Source organism: Camponotus vicinus, unplaced genomic scaffold, assembly GCF_025532165.1.
Source record: "Camponotus vicinus isolate PSW18456_S1 unplaced genomic scaffold, iyCamVici1.0 SCAF_2, whole genome shotgun sequence".
NCBI classification, from domain to species: Eukaryota; Metazoa; Arthropoda; class Insecta; order Hymenoptera; family Formicidae; genus Camponotus; species Camponotus vicinus.
This window is the reverse complement of record NW_028141956.1, coordinates 13,212,789-13,232,988: the sequence shown is the minus strand read 5'-3', so window position 1 is coordinate 13,232,988 and position 20,200 is coordinate 13,212,789. Positions and strand designations below refer to the sequence as shown.

Below are 20,200 nucleotides of genomic sequence, written 5' to 3'. Positions count from 1 at the left end.
AACGCTTACAATCGTTTTCGTTAAAGCGAGGAATGCGATCCGTCCTCACCGTCATTCTGTACAATATCTCTAAAAGACACGCATGTCTAGCGAAACGAGCTGGCGGATTGCAAAAAAGATTGCATGAATTTCGCTTTTGTCGTCATCGATCCATTATAGAGATCTATTATACACGACGTAATCTTTCTCAGGAATAAAAAAAGAATGCGCGAGATAAAATCATTGTTTGATTGTGTTTTGCAAACTCGATATCGATATTGCGATCTAAAATAATTAAAACAATTTATTTATATTTGTTTGCCTTCAAAAAAAAAAGAATCAAAACCTATTTCTTTTCATTTTATTAACCTTATGAACGAAAACACGTAAATTACGTAATATCGCAGCATTCATTTTATAAAACAAAAAATAAAATAAAATAAAAAATAAAAAAAAATAAAATTAATTTTGATCATGTAAAAAACTCTCTCTTTTACTCCCCTAAGAGAAAAATTGATAAAATTTTTAAAATAGTGTTTTAAAATATATATATATATATTTTTCTCTCTTCTAAATATGTATCTCCTTATGAAAGACTTTAGTACATTATTGAGAAAAAAATAAATGTAAAGCTAAGGATTTTTTTACACGGTTAAAATTGTTTGTAAAGAAATTCATTTTTTTTTAATATGAAATAAATATAAAATCAAATAAAAAGGAAGGAAATATCGAAGCATCGAAATGTTTTTTATGACCGAAATTATGTATATAGTTATGTTTTTGATTACTATATGCTTATATATGATTATTCAATTGCTCCATTAGAAAATCACAATTGAAAATAGTCCCTCTTTATTATACGTACAACTCTTTTATGCATCTCGTTATCTTACAATACGAACCCAGATAATTAAATGTTTCAGAAAAATTTGAATTTCACGCTTTATCCCATTGATGAATCAAGGATTATTCTATATTAGGATCAATTTTCGGATAATAGAAGCTGCTTTTACATGTGTGATGTCCAAAAAGCGCAAACGGTAACGGAACTTTTATTCTCTTTTTCGGCAATTCATTTTCAACGAAACTCGACTCAGTTTGTAACATTAACATTAATAAGGAAAAAGTATTGACATGTATATTTTCACCTTGTCTTTTATTAGTACGAAGCAATTGAAAAGTATGCAATTAACTATATAAATAAAAAGAGATATTACAAAAGAATTTAATTGCAAAATATTGCAGATGCAATTTTTTTGCAATTAAATTTAGATATTGCAAAAGAATTTAATTGCAAAAAAATTGCATCTGCAATTTTTTTGCAATTAAATTTTTTTGTAATATATTTAACTTTCATTATATATACTTGAATGTAGATAAACATTTACATTTCTTATTTATATAGTTAATTCCAAGATTAAATGCTTCATATCTAGAAACGAATTGGTGCATATCATAATTGCTTCACGTAAAGCATATGTGAAAGATTCGCCAATTGAATATAAGCTCTCGCAACCGTTTGCACATTTTTTTCGCGTAATCCACGTGGAACGTCATTAGAAAAATAAAGGAAAACACGAGTGTCACTTTTCATTTATCTTAAACGATTCTAAAAACGAACGTATGAATCTGGCGCTAATTAGTAAATTACGCACTATTATATTTCTTCGCACGACGTATTAGTAGAATCGATTAAATCTACGACATGTTCACTACGCAGAAATAGTGTTATTCCGTAATAATAATAATAATAATAATAATAATAATAATAATAATAATGATAATAATAATGATAATAATAATAATTATTCTTCTTTTATAGTCTATCAAAATATTCATCACAGTGCTACGGACACAAAGATTGTGTTCTGATTTATATATATATATATATATACATATATATATATATCCATATATATGTATGTGTAAATAACTATTTTTTTTAATCCAGGGAAAAATTCACGAGTTCCGGTCGCTCGCGTTCATTCGTCGGATTGTAAAAAAGAAAAAACAAATCACAATCATGTAAATCACAAAAATCACATTCGTTTTTCCGGGAAAAGAATTGCAATCTTTTTCTCGGTTGTTTCCTCTTTTCGTCGGAAATTACAATGAACCATTGCGAGAACATGAAGTAATGCACAAGTATACTTTGTACTTTTCATTGCACGTACCATCGATCACATTTAGTTTTGATCTCTCCTAGTATTCACATATCCGATCTGAACGTGGGACCGAATTCGTCGACATCTTTCCGCGCTTATATATCACTTCTTTTTTTTTCGTTTCAACGTAGAGTGCTACACACAATGGCAGTTATCATCCTGCTTAAAAATTCTTACTCGACTTACTCTCTACGCGTGACTATATTTACAGCAATAAGTTGAGAAAATGGCCTCTCAACGAGATCGTCCAGCTTTTGCGATAAACTTCATAAATTAAACTGCTGGTTTGCAGCATGCACTATAGAATGAATATTATGCATAAGACAAAGAAATTTTCAGATAAATTGCGAGATTCGAGTAGAACAATAATCATTTCCATGATTAATTGTTCGATTAGAAATAAAAGGATCACTCAATTTAGTATAACAGAATTTTTAAAATGTAATATTATTAATTGCTATGGTACAAAAACGAATTTAAAACAAAGATATTGTACACAAAATTATCACTGTACTTATACGCAATATTCTATATTGCAAGCATGAACCATAGATCACAAAATGACACTGGGAGAGTAATCGCAATTCTGATTAATTTTACGAATCAATTGTGTTGGAACTTAATTGCTGGAACAATTTCACAATCTCTTAATTTTCGCTTGATTAACACTTGATTCTCTGCCAAGCAACGCAAAAAAAAACTTGATGTTTTGAATTTATTACAATTATCCGAAAAAGGAAAAGGAAGAGATGTATCACGAAGAATGATGTTATTATAAATTATTCTTCCAACGTGAGCGGTTGATCTATTTGCATAATCATTCCGCATAATACCCGTTTTTTCGATTCGTGATCACTCCCCTCCCTTATTAACTCTTCGCAATAAAAAAACAATTAAAAAAAAATATTTAATTTGAAAGAATTATGTACATACATTTTTCGTCTTAATATTATTACAACTCTAACATGATAACTTATTCCTACAACTGTTCCCGGTGTTTTATAAATTTAACAGAACAATTCAAAAATAATAAATAATAAGAACATCTTCTGATTATTTCTTTCTATTAATATGAAAAAAAATCATCTTAATTGTCTGCATTATCAATCGCAAAGAGTTAGAACAAAAATCAATCTCCAATTTGGATCTTGTCCAATCGTTTATCGCGATCACACTTCGACTTGAGGGGGACTGGGCGGGCGGAACGATTGACAGCAGCTCCATGGAAAATACCACGTGGCTCAGCACCTTGGTGAAAATTTCGGATTCGTAGGACCGTGGATGTAACTCCTGAGTTCTTTCGGCGGTTCCGAGCCCAAGTCCGACGCTGTGTCCACATCGGACTTACGACAGATGATCATACGGATATCCGTATGCAAATAAATTCGACCCGATTTGCTGGACATAAATCTGAAATAAAAATTTATGCGTGCTGTCTCATTATCATTCACATTTACAGAATTATTTCTGGTGTAAGACAGAAGTTTTGTGTCTGATATAAGACAAAAATTCATTTAACATTCTTATTTCTCTCAAGTATTTTATAATACAAATTTTTAAAATACTAATGGAAGTTTAAAAGCATGAAGCAGATTTTTTTCAATTAAAAAAAAAGCTGAATGAAAGTTCTAAATAGATATAAAAATATTGTTTTAAATATTTATCAATTTTTATATCTTTAACTTTTTTAAATGCAAATTAATGCATAATTTAAATATTAATTTCTAATTATTCTGTTTCTCTACGTTTATGACTTGCTTTTAAACGCTATTTAAATTAGAATGACACGTACCTAAGATGAACGAGGTAGCGCAGTGTTTTGTCCCGCAGTGTTCTTTGACGTAAAAAAGTATGAGATCGCGGCGGCATGTCAGTTAGATCGTACAATACTACGAACATCTTAACGACTGTACCTAGTGGATTGAGAAGAGTTACTTGGATGGTGCCATTTCTTGGTACCTGATAGCCCTTTTTCTCAAGATTAATATGAGCCTGAAAAAATAAAAAGATGTTTAATATTTTGTTATTTTTATAATTGTTTAGCCATTGTCTATATATTAAGATTTTATTTACCTGTATTTATATGATTAATATTTCTTATTTATAAATAATATACGCGACAAATATTATTTATAATAGCGTATTAAAATGTGTACTGTGAGATGGACTTGCTTCTAAAAAACGTACAAGGTATGGTGTGGAGACTTTGTCGTTGTCACCGAGAGTGTAAAAGAATACAGTGACTGGAAGCTTCTGGTGTTTCGGGCAGAAGGAACCGCTAGCTCCGAGTTCGGCTGTGAAGCCGTGAACCGTAGATACCGGCTCGAGTCTGCCGTTTAACGCCGATTCCTCGAAGCTGCCTAGAAGAGCGTGACTCTGAGGTCGGTGGCGGGAGCTAGAGCGTCTCTTGGGCATCTCTTCGCCTTCACCAACAATCTCCGTCTCACGATCAGTTTCTTCCAATGAGACTGCGCCTGGACTCGGCGGTGTGTTCAATTCAAATAACGCACTGAAACGCAAAACGTTATTTTAGAAAAAAAACTCAAGTTACGTCAACTAATAACGGCATCAAAGAAAAGATTTATAACTGCATTTTATCGCCACATTAGATTATAATCATTTCTTTTAACACTATTTTACCATTAATATTTTTCAAAATAGTATCTTATATTTCTAACATGTAATTTTATACTTATATAATCTTTATTGTGCGATAAAAAATATTTAGAGAAAGTTACCAAATAAATCATTGTTTTGAAAAAAAAAAGATCACAATTTATTGCAGTTATATAATATTATTCATAGATTGCCGTCTCTGTATTCTTTTTCACAATATTCCGACAAATTTCATGCTTCGTACTTTCTTTTCGAGGAGACGGAATTCAAGCTGCTGTCATAGTCGAAGCAACAGCTACCTCTCCTCAAGGGTGCCGGACTGGAAGTTAGCGGCAGACCAGTTCTACTATGGAACACCATTGACGCCGCATTTTCCAGAGATCTGCGAAATCTCTCTTGCTCGAGAGCGGACGGCACACTCTTGTCGACAGTCTCATCGTCTCCTGTCATCGCGATATCATCCTTGTTATTGTTGTTTCGTACCTTGGAAGACGAGTGTCCGCTCTGCGGAGTGGTCGGACTAGTCGTATCATTCTTTCGATGAACAGCAACAATGTCCTTCGCGATCTTGCATTCTCCATCCTCGACTTCAGAAGATTCTTTTGTACCTTCGAGCAATCGTCTATCGTGATGATTCTGCCGGTTATTTAGGCTCGCAGAATTGTTATATTTGCGATCGTTGCTATTTGTACTATGTATTTTGCGTGAATTTTGATGTGCGTCTTTTGTACTAAGTCTCGGAACCATCGTTGCAGCCTCTTTCTCCTCGCCGACCTCCTCGTTCGCAAAGGCGATTCGCCGTTTCGCCCGGCTGTTTCTCCCGTTGTATATATTTGGCTGTTCGTTGTTATAGCGTAACGATGTAAAATTTTGCAAGCATTGCGGTAGTTGCGTTGAACTCGGGGAGCTCTCCGGCGAAAATGGACTCTCCTCTGTCATCATGGCGATTCTCTTATCCATTTCTTTCTTAAATAACTGCCGGAAACGATGGAATCTTTTGTTCAATGGCAACGATTTCTCGTCATTGGACGAAATGGCAGTTGTCCTATGGTCCTGCTGATCGGCGTTCGAAGAATGAAGATCATCATCACTGCTATCATCGTCGATGTTAATCGTTGATCTCGATCTGGTCCCATTTGATGAAATGTCCGACATGCTCTTTTCAGGATCCTTGGTAGTCCGCAGAATAGCTCCGAGCAGCACGTCCGCTTTAGTGGAAACATTCTGCAAACGGTCCGCGTTTTCCACGCGCGGATCTTCGCTCAATCTATCAGTATTGTTGCCAATAAGTTTCGAACGTGCTGGATGATAAACGTTCACGTCATAATAGACTCGATCCAAAGGGCTCGATTGCTCTTCTGGTACTTGGTGATCTATCTTTTTACATAATCCGTGGTTACAATCCTCACAAGATTTAAGAACTCGGACAGTTCCGATGTTACGATTTACGGAGTTACTTTGAGCTATTCCTTCGTCCGAATTCGCGCATTTTGGCGAAACCTTCTCTACTGTATCATCACTGCCTCTCTCACTGGGCCGCTCTCCGCGTTTCTTCACATTCTTGACAGTAGTTCTTCTACGTCCCGATGGTGTTCTCGCTCGCAGTACCGCCAATACTTCATCAACCTCTCGTTGACTCAATTCTAGATTGCAGTTCTTGAATTTGACCTCCTGATTGGTGTCTTGTTGTCCAGTTGAATGCTCCCGCTGTTTCAAACTTGCGTTCTTTGTCTTGCCGCTATCGATATAACCCTTGGTAGTGGCAACACTCAAGACTCTTCCAGGTACCTTGCTGAACCAATCAAATAATCCTCCCTCTTCCCTCTTGTCTTTCTCATCGGAAGACGATAGCGTCCACATCAAATGATCTCGTTTACCAGCTTTTCTCTGATTATTCTTAGCGATATTGTCTTCTTTGTTAACCTCTAACTCGTCGCTCGATACTCGCATCTCTGCAATAATCTTATTGACATCCTTGGAACAACTCTGATGTACAGTGCAAGCGGAGTTATCCAGCTTCTGCAATAATTTATACGTTGACGGTCCGGGATTCGATTCATGGAAAGGATTGGGCTGAGCATAAGGACCAGCTGGAGTATGACTGGACACATCCGCAAAGATCGGCGACTTGTAACTCTTCTCGGAATCATTGAAACGGATCTTTGCGCCGCGAAAACTCTGAAATTTACTATTCATATTGCTGTTTTGCCAAGAAGAGACGAAAGACCAGCTGGGAGTAAAGGCACTCCCGAGATTGTCCAACAGTCCGCCGCTTTTTGCCGTGGATGTAACCTCTGACGAGCCACCTGGCTCAGTTCCAGAATTATTGAAATTGTTAGCGAAATTATTGTAACTTTCTTCAATTCGAACGTTGACCTTCGAGTTGACAATCTCCGGGACTTCACTAGTGTTTGTGCGCTTGCAACGTTTTTCCAAATTGCCTTCATCCTTCTCGATCTTCAACTGCATCTTGAACCAACGCTCCAAGTGATCTGAATTTAGGTTGTTACGAGTCCTCACTTCGTCCTTGTTTTCCAATTTGTTCTGAAGAGTCCGCATGACACTACGATTGTTGTTTGCCATCTCGATGGAACTTCCTGAATTTAAGCTGGATGAGTTGATGTTGTCTTTTATTTCTTGTAGAATGCATTCTTGAACGGATGGCAACGGTGCGGATTGTAAGGGACTCTCCGCCGGGCCGCAGGGAAGCGATCGACGACGTTTTCGTTCACCGTTAGATCTGATGGTAAGCGACAAAGGAGACGTATCCTCCTCCTCGCAGCGACAGTCATGCTTGCCTGATTTATTGCAAGTAGTCTGCAGCCTATCGTCCACCAGAACTATCGAAAAAAATGGTTTATATGATTATCCCTATTTAAATGATTATCTCTTGATGATTGGCGATTGTCTAAATATTAAAATCGATTTCTGCCGCTTAGAAAACTAAACTGTACATAATAATTCATGTTCTTGCAAATTCTTGCAGGTTGACCTCAAATGCAAGAGAACAACAAGAGAGTGTGAGAGATGATCGATACCTGTGTGCTTGTTCGCGAACACGCTTAATAATTGTCACGAGAATCAATTTATGAGATGACGATGCGGCAATTATGGGATCTCCGCGCGTGTCGTTCATTACCAGGCAAGACGAGGCTCTCGAAGGCATTTTGTACGCTGACAGAACCCAACGGGATGTTCTTTGTGGGTGTTAACGCCCTCGCGATGTCTTCCTCGTCCTTTTCTTTTTTCGGATGCAGCGAGCACGTGAGAACAGGCACTTCCTCCATCCGTGGCAATGCCCAAACCGTTACCTGGAGTGAGTTTACAACGATCTCACATATAATATACTAACTCACATATAATATACTAATTACATTGATCAAGTCAACATAAAACAATAATATTTATTAACAATAATATTTTAAACATGTAATATTTATATCATGTATGTTGCAGTGCACACAATCCTTATGATAATTCTTACAAGTTAATTCAATTTGATCATGCACGAAAGGTTTCTTTTACGGAACTCTAAATTTTCATCATGTACCTTGATGGAATTTCCGTCACCGTTACCAGCTAAGGGGAAGGTATGCTCCACTGGCGTCTCCCGGAATTTGCTGAGATTATCCTCGGTGTACGGTACGATTCGGGTGGCAATGTAGCTCGGCTCCGCGCCGTTGCTGCGCGACCACCATGCCGCGACTTGGCTGAAGTGCAATCGCGAACGTACCGCCTGATATAACCCTTGGAAATTCATTGGTTCTGGATTCCTGAAAAAAGCAACCCGAGGCAAATGTAATATGGATGAAAAAGACATCTATTTCCTAAATAGATTTAGAGATATTACTAAAACTGAGAGAGAATTAGATTGAAGAGACAAAAACAAATACGAGCAAATTCAAGAATGAATAAATATTTATCAGAATGTAACTTTTTGGACATGTAACTGTGACCTCTTATCACATTTAGATCGATCATTTGCGCCACAATAGCTGCAATTGACTCATACTCGTCTTTATTCCTTCCACTTGATTTTCTAATCACCTTGCGGCAAAGAACGGAATATATTTGCGACTTACTTGCTCGGGACAACGCAGATACACCAGTATTCCAGTAACATTTCCGAGGAACATTTTTGCCATGGCGAGATGGATAAGGATGGCACGGGGTACACGGGATATTTGCATGTGGATTTTCCCAAACCGCACGGACAGTCGTTGCACAGAAGCACTTCCACGCATAGATACGACGCGCTGAAGAGGCGTTCAGCGATCTCTTGAACTAGTACTCGGTATCGATTGCACTTGAAAAATTAAAGAAAATGTATTATTTTACCCTTTACATTTTGTAATTTTTTTTTTTCGATACTATACAAATTCTCTTTTGCTCTTATGAATATCAAATTTTCCTCAATTAACATTACAAGTCTTTCTAGAATCGCGCTTTTATATCGCCATTATTTTATTCAATTGTCAAATTTACGTATAAAAATGTAGATATACATTATGTCATTTAATTATTCCATGATACATGGCACTTGATTATTCCGTATAAAACCTGTGAAGATTCGAATCATTTCGCTTAATTGACAAACAAAGAAATGTCCACGCTCGCTCTATAGCCCGCTGGGAAAGCAGCGTAAAAGTAGGTCGCCTAGGAACAACGGAGAGTAACGGGGGCACCATATGTTACTTACCAGATAGTTGTTCTCGTCGCACACGTGGTCGTTCGGAACCGCCTGCATAGGCGGTGCGCAGTGTGGGCCCTCTTTGTAGCCACGCGGAGGGCCCTGGATTCTCCCTTCGCACACAAGGACTCCAAGGGCTCGAAACACGTTGAGAACACCACCCCGACCGCCAGCCCCGTTCGGGCTGGAGGTACCATCTCCTGTCACCGCGCCTAGGCAATGCATACCTGTAATCCAAGAAGAACATGTTGATATGATATATCATGAATATATCAATAACCTTATTTATATATATATCGGGTGCGATAAATAAATCGAGGAACGATATTTTGGAGAAATCAGCTGTTGCAAAAAAATTAATTAATAGCTTAATTTATTTATATATCTCAAGTGCGATAAATAAATCGAGGAACGATATTTTGGAGAAATCAGCTGTTGCAAAAAAATTAATTAATAGCTTAATTTATTTATATATCTTGGGTGCGATAAATAAATCGAGGAACGATATTTTGGAGAAATCAGCTGTTGAAAGAAAATTAACAAAAATGCATAGAGATTAAAATAAGTTTTAAATAAAATAAGTCTTAAATAAGTATTAAAGTTTCGAGACTTGTGCTATTATTGCACTGAATTCCTCAATTGATTTCTTCCAATTAGGGCCAGTTAGAGACAGTTAATTAAATCTTCCTTCTTTATTCCCCCTATTAAAATGGTTTTCATTTAAATGGAAGATTTTTTATTTTAAATATCGGCTACGAAAAGATGTTCGAAATTGAAAGTTAAAAAAATAATGAAACGATTTTTATCGAAGAGTCTAAAATGTTCAAAAAATTGGAAAGAAAAAATTGGCAAACAATTTTCACTGTAATTTTTATCAATATCCGAAAAGTGCCTCAGAAAATAGAACGTCAGGTCTCGATTTATATCATATTTAGCCAAACTCTACGGAAATAAAAAAAGGAGAAAGTGCGAAAAAAAAATAAAAAGATCAAATTTTTAACAAGTGCGTGTGCGAATCAGAAGAATACTGAAACGTGTGAAATTGGCAATATTTTGTTGTATAGATATACGTGAACGAGAACAAGAGTAATCCCACTGTATAACACACTGTATTTTCAGTGATATCTACTCGACGATCTTTCGATGGTCCTCGTATCTCGACTCGCTCGCGGAAACTTTATCGTCAAACGATCGAGATTGCGTTCGCGATCTTGGGGTGCGGGCCAACGTGCTCGAGACGGCTCGTAGGAGTGCCTCTTGGATTTTTGTCGTCCCTTTAAATTTGTTGTTGTGTCACGTCCGCAGGACTGGTTATAGTCGCAGTCGCGCGTGCACACGTGACGAAAGAAAACAAGGTGCAGTTCGCGGCGCGGGTTGTAGGTTTCCCGAACGGTTAGTACAGCAACATCGGTAAGGCCGATGCGACTTGCGCATCGTCGTCGATTCGCGAGTCTTTAGTTGGTGATTTCTACGTGTAAACGCTTTTCGACGCTTCCTATATAAGCGTGTGGCGTGGCGCGTTTATTGTAATAAGTCACGGGAGTGGAAACCGCAGTCTCGACGAAGTTCAAATTTCGCTGCTGCGTACACGAGAAAACGAGTCGCGTGACGTTTCGTTTTTTTTTTTTCACTTTGAAGATGGACTTTGTTATTTTTTTCCCTCCCTGTGGTCGCGACATGGAAACTTGAAGTCGGAAAAAGAATTATATCAATTTCGCGATGCCCATTTAATGTAAAAAAATTAATAGAGAGGGAGAGAAATTAAAAGCTAGACTGGTATAAAAAGTTTTGCGACCTTTCTATTAGAAAATCTCTTGCATTAACTATATGTCATTATTTGACAATTTCTTGTGCTATCAATGAGATAGGTATTTTATACGTCGATATCAATGATGAGGCATACAATTTATAAAATGAACGGAAATTCTTTGATTTATGAAGTAATATATTTGTGCAAATATAAATTGCTATCGAGCAATTTATTAAGATACTTTGGTGTTATTTCCCAAAATATTATCTTGATTTTCAAAACTAATTATCGCAATGTCGATTCATAATCAATGATTATCAATTATGATTCACAAAGATAGGTATATATCTTCCGCATTAGATAGTATTAATTATTAAAGTATACATAAGTATAATGCAATAAAAATAAATATCCAGAAAGAAAACAAAAGAATAAAGAGAAAAATAATAAACTCATAAGATAAACAGAGTCACGCATATTTTGTTATATTTATTTGTTGTGTGTATGGATGTGAAACATGAAAGAAAGATTCTCATTTCTTACTTATTTCTTAAAATTAAATTTTGATCTACGTCTCTGTCATGTTTTCGAGAAATTATGACTGAAACGCACACCTCCAGACCTCTCTCTGACTTTCCGGAGAACAGACATTATCGGAAAACATGTATGGAAAGCGATATCTCGTGCACGGGCAAAAGAAAATTATTCAGCGTATAGTAGGTGCACGCGATCGAACGTTTCGCGAACGCTGCTTAACGTCGCGTTATATAAACGGAAAGCTAGCACACGAGCGGAAACTCGAGGTCTCTTAATATCTACTCTCGCTACCCGCGTTACGTCAGCGAAACGTACAACGTTCGTGCGGTCTGGCTACCGCGGTATCTTTTTTTTTTTTTTCGTCTCCGATTTTACCAAACGAGAAAGACGGGACGAAGAGCACGCTGCGACACGTGCGGCGCAAAAATTCGACATCGTGACTACGTACGCGAGAAAATTCTCTCTCTCGTATATGTAAGCATTTCTCTCTAGTCGAATTTGCGATCGCGGAATAATTCGATAAAGCGCAGTTCAAGTATTTTATAATTATTATAAATGCGAGACATTATTCATTTCTTGCTACATAATTTTAAAAAATGCAAAATGCAATATTTTATTTTTTTTTAGATGACTCGACCGAAAAAAGGTATCATTATATCTCGAAAATTCATTAATTCAAAAAGGAAGTTTTTCGATATTCGCATATACACAATTAACAATGAATTACACTCGGGTGTCGAGATACTCGAGCCGTACCTGAATGTTCGCATTAAGAGGGGGAAGCGATTGAGCGTGTTGTGAGAGAGGAAGGGAGAAAGAGGGGGGGGGGGGACGGTGTGTATCGATGGCGTCGTCAGCTGAGCGCACCGCTCACAGCTGGGCGCGAGCGACGCTGCTGTCGCCGAACAGCTGATCGCGTCAACGCGCTGTCAGAACATGGCGAGCCAGCGCGGAGCGCGGATCTCGCGACGGCGTGAATGCTTTCCACTTTCATCTCGCCGCCGTTGATCCACCGGACCATCGTGATCTCAGAGCGGGTGTGGACGTATTTAATACGTCCGCATTTATGAATCAGGGAGATCTGTGAATCACGCGCGAGTCCTCTGATTCAGGAAGTCTGTACGATTCCCTTAATTACGATTAATTCAAAGTTGTGTTTTTTTTACTCAAGACTTGAAATAAATCTCAACTTTTATCTAGATGCTAAAAAATTTATTATCCGAGCTACGCTATCATAGTAAAAAAACCTTTGAACTATTATCTTTTTGCTTTGAACTATTAGACTTGAGCGTCATTTTGAGCGTGCAAGCAATATTCACGCTTATTGCGGATGCGGATAGAATGAAGGGGTTAAAGGTTCTTTCTCTCTCTCGCTCTTTCTCGACTTTTATTTGAGGAGATATCAAACATAATCATCGTCCTTCATTTATCTCTCCCGAGCGGCGTGAATAATAAAGGGCAAGATGTGCCATGTACAGCTTGAAGAAAATAGAACTTGACAAGGAAACATAACACATGACTCAACGTGCCGTGAGCATATGTTAATAACGTCTTAAGGACGTACTAATTTTCACGCCTTTGTTTGCTTATCCGAACTTTTCTTATCTCTTTTCTTTTATAGAATTGCGTTATCTAAGAAAACAAGTTTTAAAAAGGATATAACGCCGTGATAAACAAGAAAAAAAAGCCTTCTCGACTTTTTGTTTCAAAGTCAGGAAAAACAGAGTTTCTGTAAATTAATTATTTGATTGACTTTTTTTCTATTTCGCTCATTTTATTGATCATCTTTCTTGGTATATGACAGGCAAAGATGGTAATGAAAGAATTGGCTTTGTCTGAGATATCACGCGGCGTACACGTTGATCTTGCTCGTTCTTCGACTGGCAAAGGAACGCTTTCAAGACTACCCAGAAATAAACGCTCTTCCGGTAGGTTTCTCGGCGTTTACGATGGCGAAACACAGCACTATCGACGAGAATATCACGCGTATTCGCGGCGCATTCTTAACCCTTGCGCAGATAGTGTTATTTTTATCGTTTAAGTTTTAATCTTTAACACTATAAATCACGAGAAAGATGAAAAGTATTGAGAAATTCAGAAACAGATTTTTCAGCTCGAGCACATACATATTTGTCGTTTATCAAGATCAATACATGTATATTCGTACGCACGAAAATAAATTTTTCACGTAAGAAAAATTCGCAACAGTCGTCATTCGACTTGACCTTTAAGCCTCAATATCCGCGCGTGGTATGCCAGCTAATCGTAGGCTCGTAACTCGCGCAATCTACGGTCACTTTCCCGCTTGTATGGAAAATTCAAGCAAAATCGATATCTCTTTTAGCCGGGTCACCTAAAAAAAAAAAAAATAAAAAAAATATCTGGAGCACCCATCTACCGGGCGTTCCGCATTTTACGAGCGCTTGGGAGCCCGAAACTGGGTCGACTGGCCCAAGTAACGAGGGGGTGACACGGTTTCCGGACGAACCTATATCTCGATGGCAAATTTTGCAACAACGAGATAAGAGTATTTATTTGTCAGTTATCATTCTGGGTAAAAATATCTGACGTTTTAAAATTTTAAAAATTCCGAGTTCTCCTTTTTTGGATTGCAAATAGTGCTTTTTATCATACGGAATAATAATTATTCTAAAAATAACAAAATAGTGACAATGGGAATATGATTTTTTTTCCCCTACGCAGGCACATTGTAAGTGGCGGATCGGACGTGTAAACCAACGAAAATAGACACTACCGATAGATACTACCCAGTTGTTTTGCGGCGGAATAATTTAATAAAAGCAAAAGCAAGCGCGCCCGCCGCACAGCGTGCACCGGTGAAAGTGAGCTTCGATGGTTCGGGGAAAAAAAGAGATCATTGATCTGATTTTGTTCGCACAAGTGTTGCCAAGTGGTTTATTTGAGTCGGTTCACCTTTCGTGTAGAAATTTCGCGTAGAAATACTCCTTTCTCTCTACTCAAGATCAGCTTTAAATAGGGCATAGTAAATTGACATAAGCGCGAAAATAACGCGAGAGTGTACAAAATGAGACACACAGATTTCACTTTGCGCTTACGTCTCTTGAATTCAAGTTAGTCTCGAATTCTGAAAGTCTTATGTGCTTGTTAGATTTCTGTTTAGATTCCCTCGAATCCTGCGATCTTTTCTGTTGTGCCACTCGCCGAGATGATTCGCCGAGATGCGAACGGCATCTTGACTCGGAATAAAGGTTTCTGCACGCTAAGGCAAAACCGAGGAGGGTAACGAGGTCAACAGTGGGAAGCAGTGGGTGCAGATCTAGGTTACCTGTATATTATGCAACCAACACTACTGTAATTTCATGATTGCGCGTGGTTGCACATGCCTACGTGCATAAAGCGCGCGGCGCGATTAAAGTAATGGTGCGCGTTCGGTACCTACTAATGTTCCAATCGGTGCAATAGAAATATTCGATATAAGCGTGAACTTTTAACTCGAAATTCAAATATTTATCTTCCGATTCCCTTGACAAAGTTATCTACCTCAAACGTTCTATTCATCCCAGAAACTGTTAACTCACAATCAGAACATTATTTTAGACTTATCGCATGTTTATCGTATTTTTCCCACTATTAATCCTGTCCTCTGTCTTTATTTAACTTTTTATTAAAATTCTAACATTTTTTCCCCTTCTGGAATTTAATTTGCCAGAAAGATCCCGTCCTGCTTGCGATTAATAATTTTTCCAACTATCCCGATATTTTGATCGAGGAAATCAAACTGTGGAAAAATTGGCAAAGATTTCGCGAGAGCGAAAAGATTCCACTTCTTTCTTTTTTGAGAGAAGAGAGTATGCCATTACTTTTGGAATACCCTGTACATCTCTGTTCATGTCCCCTGATATCGCGGGGCCTTACGTAATGTGTAAGAGACAGAAAGAAGAGAGAGAGAGAGAGAGAGACAGGCGCGTTTCCTAACGCGTGCAGCCTTGTCGAGGGACGACGACGACGACGTTGCAGCGCTGCTGCACCTTCGCACCGGTCGCGGGTCGCCTATAAGCGAACCTCGTATTTATAGGCACATGGCCACCAAGGCCGAGATCCGCAATTTTAACTCACGTGGACACGCGCGGGACCTCGCAATCCTCGCGTGACGCTTTTTTTTAACACCTCGTGAGAGAACGCCAAACTGTTACTTTTATCGATGTTTCAGAAGGTTCGTCCACAAGAGTCTCTTTGTCTTGTCTAGAGAGAATTTTATGCGCACCTATACCCAATGAATCATAATAAAAGATACGAGGGTAAAATAATATTGATTAAAAAAATAATCTCTTGATAAAAAAAATTAGATATACTTGGATAATTATATATATATATATATATAATTATCCAAATATATCTAATTTTTTTTTTATCGAGAGATTATTTTTTTAATCAATATTATTTTACCCTCGTATCTTTTATTATGATTACTGAATACAGTATACATGATGATACTTGAATACAGTATACATTTTTCTCTGTGTAAGCACACATTATTAATATCTTTCTTATAATTTGACAAGAATATATATATATATATATATATATATATATATATATATATATATAAGATATAAGATATATTAGAGTATTATTGCAGTATTTTAATCAAGAATATTAAATTAAAACAAAAATTTGATTTGCTTATCACAAAAAGTTGGCGTAAAGTAAGTTTGATTTTTCTTTGATACAACTTTACAATATTCTTGAAGAGAAAATAAATTCTTCTTTTGAGTACATGATAACGAGATTTTCTAACACTTGTGATGAGTATATTTGAAGACTATTATCAAGAATATATTCTTTGTTGAAGAAAACTATTACTTAAAAAAAGAAAAATAAACTGAGTAATTGCTTTTCTTGGCAGTAGAATATTTTTCTCTGTGTATGAAAATTAGCACACTTTCAGTTCCATTCACTCGTATTAGAGATGCGTGCGAAATTTCGAGCGTTTGCACATCTCATCTATTATCTATCGAATGTTCGCGAGATAAGTCGATGCGAGTTTACTTCTTCAAAAGCTGAAGATAATTGAAGATCCACGGAGAGGTGAGCGAGGTTAATAGATTTCATCTTGCCCGAATCTATCGGATCCTGTTCTCTCTTCCTCTCCCTCTTTCTCTCTTTCTTTGACGAGGTTGAAACTGCACTTTGAGATTCATGTGGAGAACGATCAAGGGAGCCAAACGTCTACCGCGGGCATCACCTTGAATTTTTTTAGGTGCACATCCAAAACAGTTGGGTTCAACGAACGAACCGAGACGACGCCCCCGTGTTGTTTTGACACGCTCGGCAAGGGAGAAAGAGAAAGACGCGTGTATCTTTCGGCCGTATGGTCATAAAAGCTCAAGAGGCTCGAAGAAGACTCAGCGCTGGACCCAGCCTCCGAATTACATTACCTTTCATTTCTTAAAAGGCTCGATAAGCGATCGCAGATACGACTATGATCTCTTTCGGGTATGACTATAATAAACTCGAGAGAAACGGAGAAGAAGAGGGAAAAAGATATTTGAAATTCCGTCGTAAAAGATACAATATCTGTTTATCTGCATTTGTGTATTTATTAATGGAAGATATAATTTTATCGATTTGTGATACAAGCAAATAACGCAATCGCTTCTCCCTCTGCATGCCTTTGTCTGAAACGAGTTGTAATGAATTCTCGCAAATATTTTCTCGTCTTGAATGCAAATTGATATTATCAAAGCGCAATTGTTTATCACGTTCCAAGTGGCACAATTTCGCATCGGCCGAGATAAATCGTCGGCCTATTACACGAATTTTAATCGAATATCGTTTTTTAAATAAATCGCGATAATTCGATAAGCTGCGCGGCATAAATTTGAAAAACATGCTAAAAACGATAAATTTTACATTTCAATAACTTTTAAGTAAATAAAAAATCCTTGAATATACGCGAATAATAAATTATATAACTTATTATTCATATCTTTTGTGATATCATCGAGAGACACACGATCACTGCGCGAAAAAATTCATTCTTCAAAAAAAAACGAACAAAGATTAATTTCATCGTAGACTGAGATAAATGTCCAGATGTTTTGGAAAACCTTTGAATTCGAATCTACACGTAACGCAAAAAAAAACCTACTCAAGTGTATTATAATAAACTCTCTCGTTAATGTACAAGTACACTTTATATTCTTCTCACGCTAGAAAAGCGGCATCGAAAGGGTGGAAAGTATTTAAAATACACGTTCTCTCTCTCTCTCTCTCTCTCTCTCTCTCTCTCTCTGTCTCATTCTTTTACGGTACGAGCGAAATCCAGTCGAGACACCAAAGCCGAAGGAGGGCATCGCCGAGGGGATAAATAACAATTGGTCGCGCCAGGCTTGGCGAGCGACGAGCGGACAAAGGTGCCCCCTTCCGAGCTGTCACGAACAGCTGGAACACGACGCCGTGCCATTATCCCGAAAGGGCTAAGGAAACTCATTTTTGCAAGATATACACCGACCCGTTTATATTACTAGACGAAAGACAACAATGAGTTCAAATTGATGGAATCGGCCACAAAGATCTTTTTCGGGGAAACCGCATATAAAATCCTCCACATTTAAAACAAGCGCGTTCGAGAAAAAAGAACAAGATTCTAGGTAAAAGATACGAGATAGTATTAATTCTAATTCGAAAGAACAGACGATATAGTCGGTTTGGATGATGCAAGATGATTCACATCGAAGCTCATTGCAAAATAACGTCGGAGAATAAACGTTGTTGAGATTGGCATAAACTCCGCGATACCGATTATATCGCGCGTTTCTCAACCTTGATCGAGACACTCGCGCGTTCTCGCGTCAATTTCGATATATTCGGCGAATCTGGAAGCGCACTGACACGCTTTTTGCACAATCGGGCACGATTACCGCACCGTTAACCACGACGATAATTTCGATCGCGGGGAAACGCTTTCTCTTCCCAGGAAGAGAGCATCCTTGAGGGAGAGACGAAAAAAAACAAGAGCTGTCACGAGGACGAACAGATGGGAGCCTCGCGCGACGACGAGGGGGGAGGAACTCCTGGAACTGGTTCGCACTTACCGATTTGCAGCGCTTACGCGAGACGACTCACGATCCCACCGACGAGCCTGGAGTCGTTCCCGTGGGTCAAATAATCCCGTCGACGAGCCCCATGGCAGCTGATCGTCGGCGCGACGTCGCGCGGATGATGACGACGACGGTGGCACTCGCCGTTCCTGATCGGGGGACGCGGGACTCGCACCTCTGCGACGCTGACGCGTCCGGAGACGCGATCGGATCGAGAAACGCTCGACCGAACACGGGGACAGAGAACGCAGCCGCCGACTCGCGCGTGCGACCTGCTCGAAGGTCTGTTACCAACTGGCTCGTCCGACTGCGCTGCGCTGGATGATCGGCGCGAGGCGCACGGTCGCCAACTTGACAGCCATCGCTCGGTTACCAGGGGCAAGTGTTCCTTAGATCCGCAATTGCGGAATCGTCGTAAAACTGCACTTCGAATCACCTTTTCGCACGTAACGCCCAATCAGAGCGAAGAGGGCGAAATGTCTGCGCTCTGATTGGACGGATTCGAAGCGTTCGTGATGCCAATCGGAACGCGAATTAGCTCTAGGCGCGCGCGCATGGAAATCAAAAAGCGAGTCCGATTACGAACAATATATATGCATTCCGTCGATAATCTCGTGTTCTGTCAAAATTGCAATATGGCGAGTGAATAATGACGATATGAAAGCGCATATTGTGGCTTTGAAAATATTTCTCTAGAATGAGGTATTTAACAAAGATTTCTCCGATTGCAATTGATTTTGAAAATGGAATGTTCGTTAATTCTGATGTACTTGTATCTTAAAATATATTCTTATGAAATAAAAATGATGAGGTTGCACGGAGAGATATAATTGTAGCATCGATATATGTAACGAGAATATAAATTAAGAAAATTTTTTCGAAAATTTTCATATTGTACTTTATCCAATTTGTCATTTAACCTAGCAATACAGTGCGATACAATGCACAATTAAATACGTTTCATAAGGCCACTTTCAACCATCATCTCATATATCTTCTCCCTTGATTGTCATTTTAATTAAAATCAATATCGCACGTAAAATGAGAATTTCTGTAATTAACGATACACAAGGATACGATTTGTGTGACAATTACTTCGAATAAAATTTCACAGGCTAAATCAAACTCGAACGTCGCAAAATGCAGGAAACGCAGACAAGGAACGTATTAATAATTCGACCGAAGCTTCGAAATAAACGCGTATTTTAACCATATTTTAGCGTGACAATTGACGTCGCGTCGCGCTGCCGTTTGAGGCGGAGTTTTTCAGAACTACAGCGGACGGCGCGAGCGGCGATTGGCCGAGGCGGCGGGCGATCGCAGCGCCGCTCGGGCGCGCGAGCGCGACAGACGATATTTAATTTCTCGCGAATCTCGG

The 20,200-nt window shown here is 38.4% G+C and overlaps 1 protein-coding gene across 2 annotated transcripts; it reads right to left on the bottom strand.

Annotated features, from left to right (window-relative positions):
• Positions 1-814: 814 nt before the first annotated feature.
• Atos (atos homolog atossa) lies at positions 815-19,156 on the bottom strand. Of its 2 annotated transcripts, XM_083090564.1 has the most exons (9): positions 18,817-19,145; positions 9,460-9,677; positions 8,843-9,066; positions 8,311-8,533; positions 7,900-8,071; positions 5,005-7,600; positions 4,332-4,653; positions 3,937-4,136; positions 815-3,554 (listed from the first exon to the last, which is right to left on the bottom strand). In XM_083090564.1, exons 2-9 carry the CDS (start codon positions 9,673-9,675, stop codon positions 3,386-3,388), a joined length of 4,122 nt encoding a protein of 1,373 aa, XP_082946690.1. In that variant the 5' UTR covers positions 9,676-9,677; positions 18,817-19,145; the 3' UTR covers positions 815-3,385. The 2 variants fall into 2 exon arrangements, 1 of the variants encoding a protein (XP_082946690.1); XR_014437054.1 differs by lacking the exon at positions 815-3,554 and having other exon boundaries at positions 4,003-4,136; positions 4,218-4,653; positions 18,817-19,156.
• Between the last annotated feature and the right edge of the window lie 1,044 nt (positions 19,157-20,200).

What these genes read in the sequence shown, in the direction of transcription:
- Atos (XM_083090564.1), bottom strand. Translation starts at nt 9,675, where the DNA reads ATGCATTGCCTAGGCGCGGTGACAGGAGATGGTACCTCCAGCCCGAAC. An exon ending in GTGACGGAAATTCCATCAAG is followed by an intron (nt 8,072 to 8,310) that starts GTACATGATGAA and finishes AACTCACTCCAG; the next exon opens with GTAACGGTTTGGGCATTGCC. An exon ending in CGAGAGCCTCGTCTTGCCTG is followed by an intron (nt 7,601 to 7,899) that starts GTAATGAACGAC and finishes TTTTTTCGATAG; the next exon opens with TTCTGGTGGACGATAGGCTG.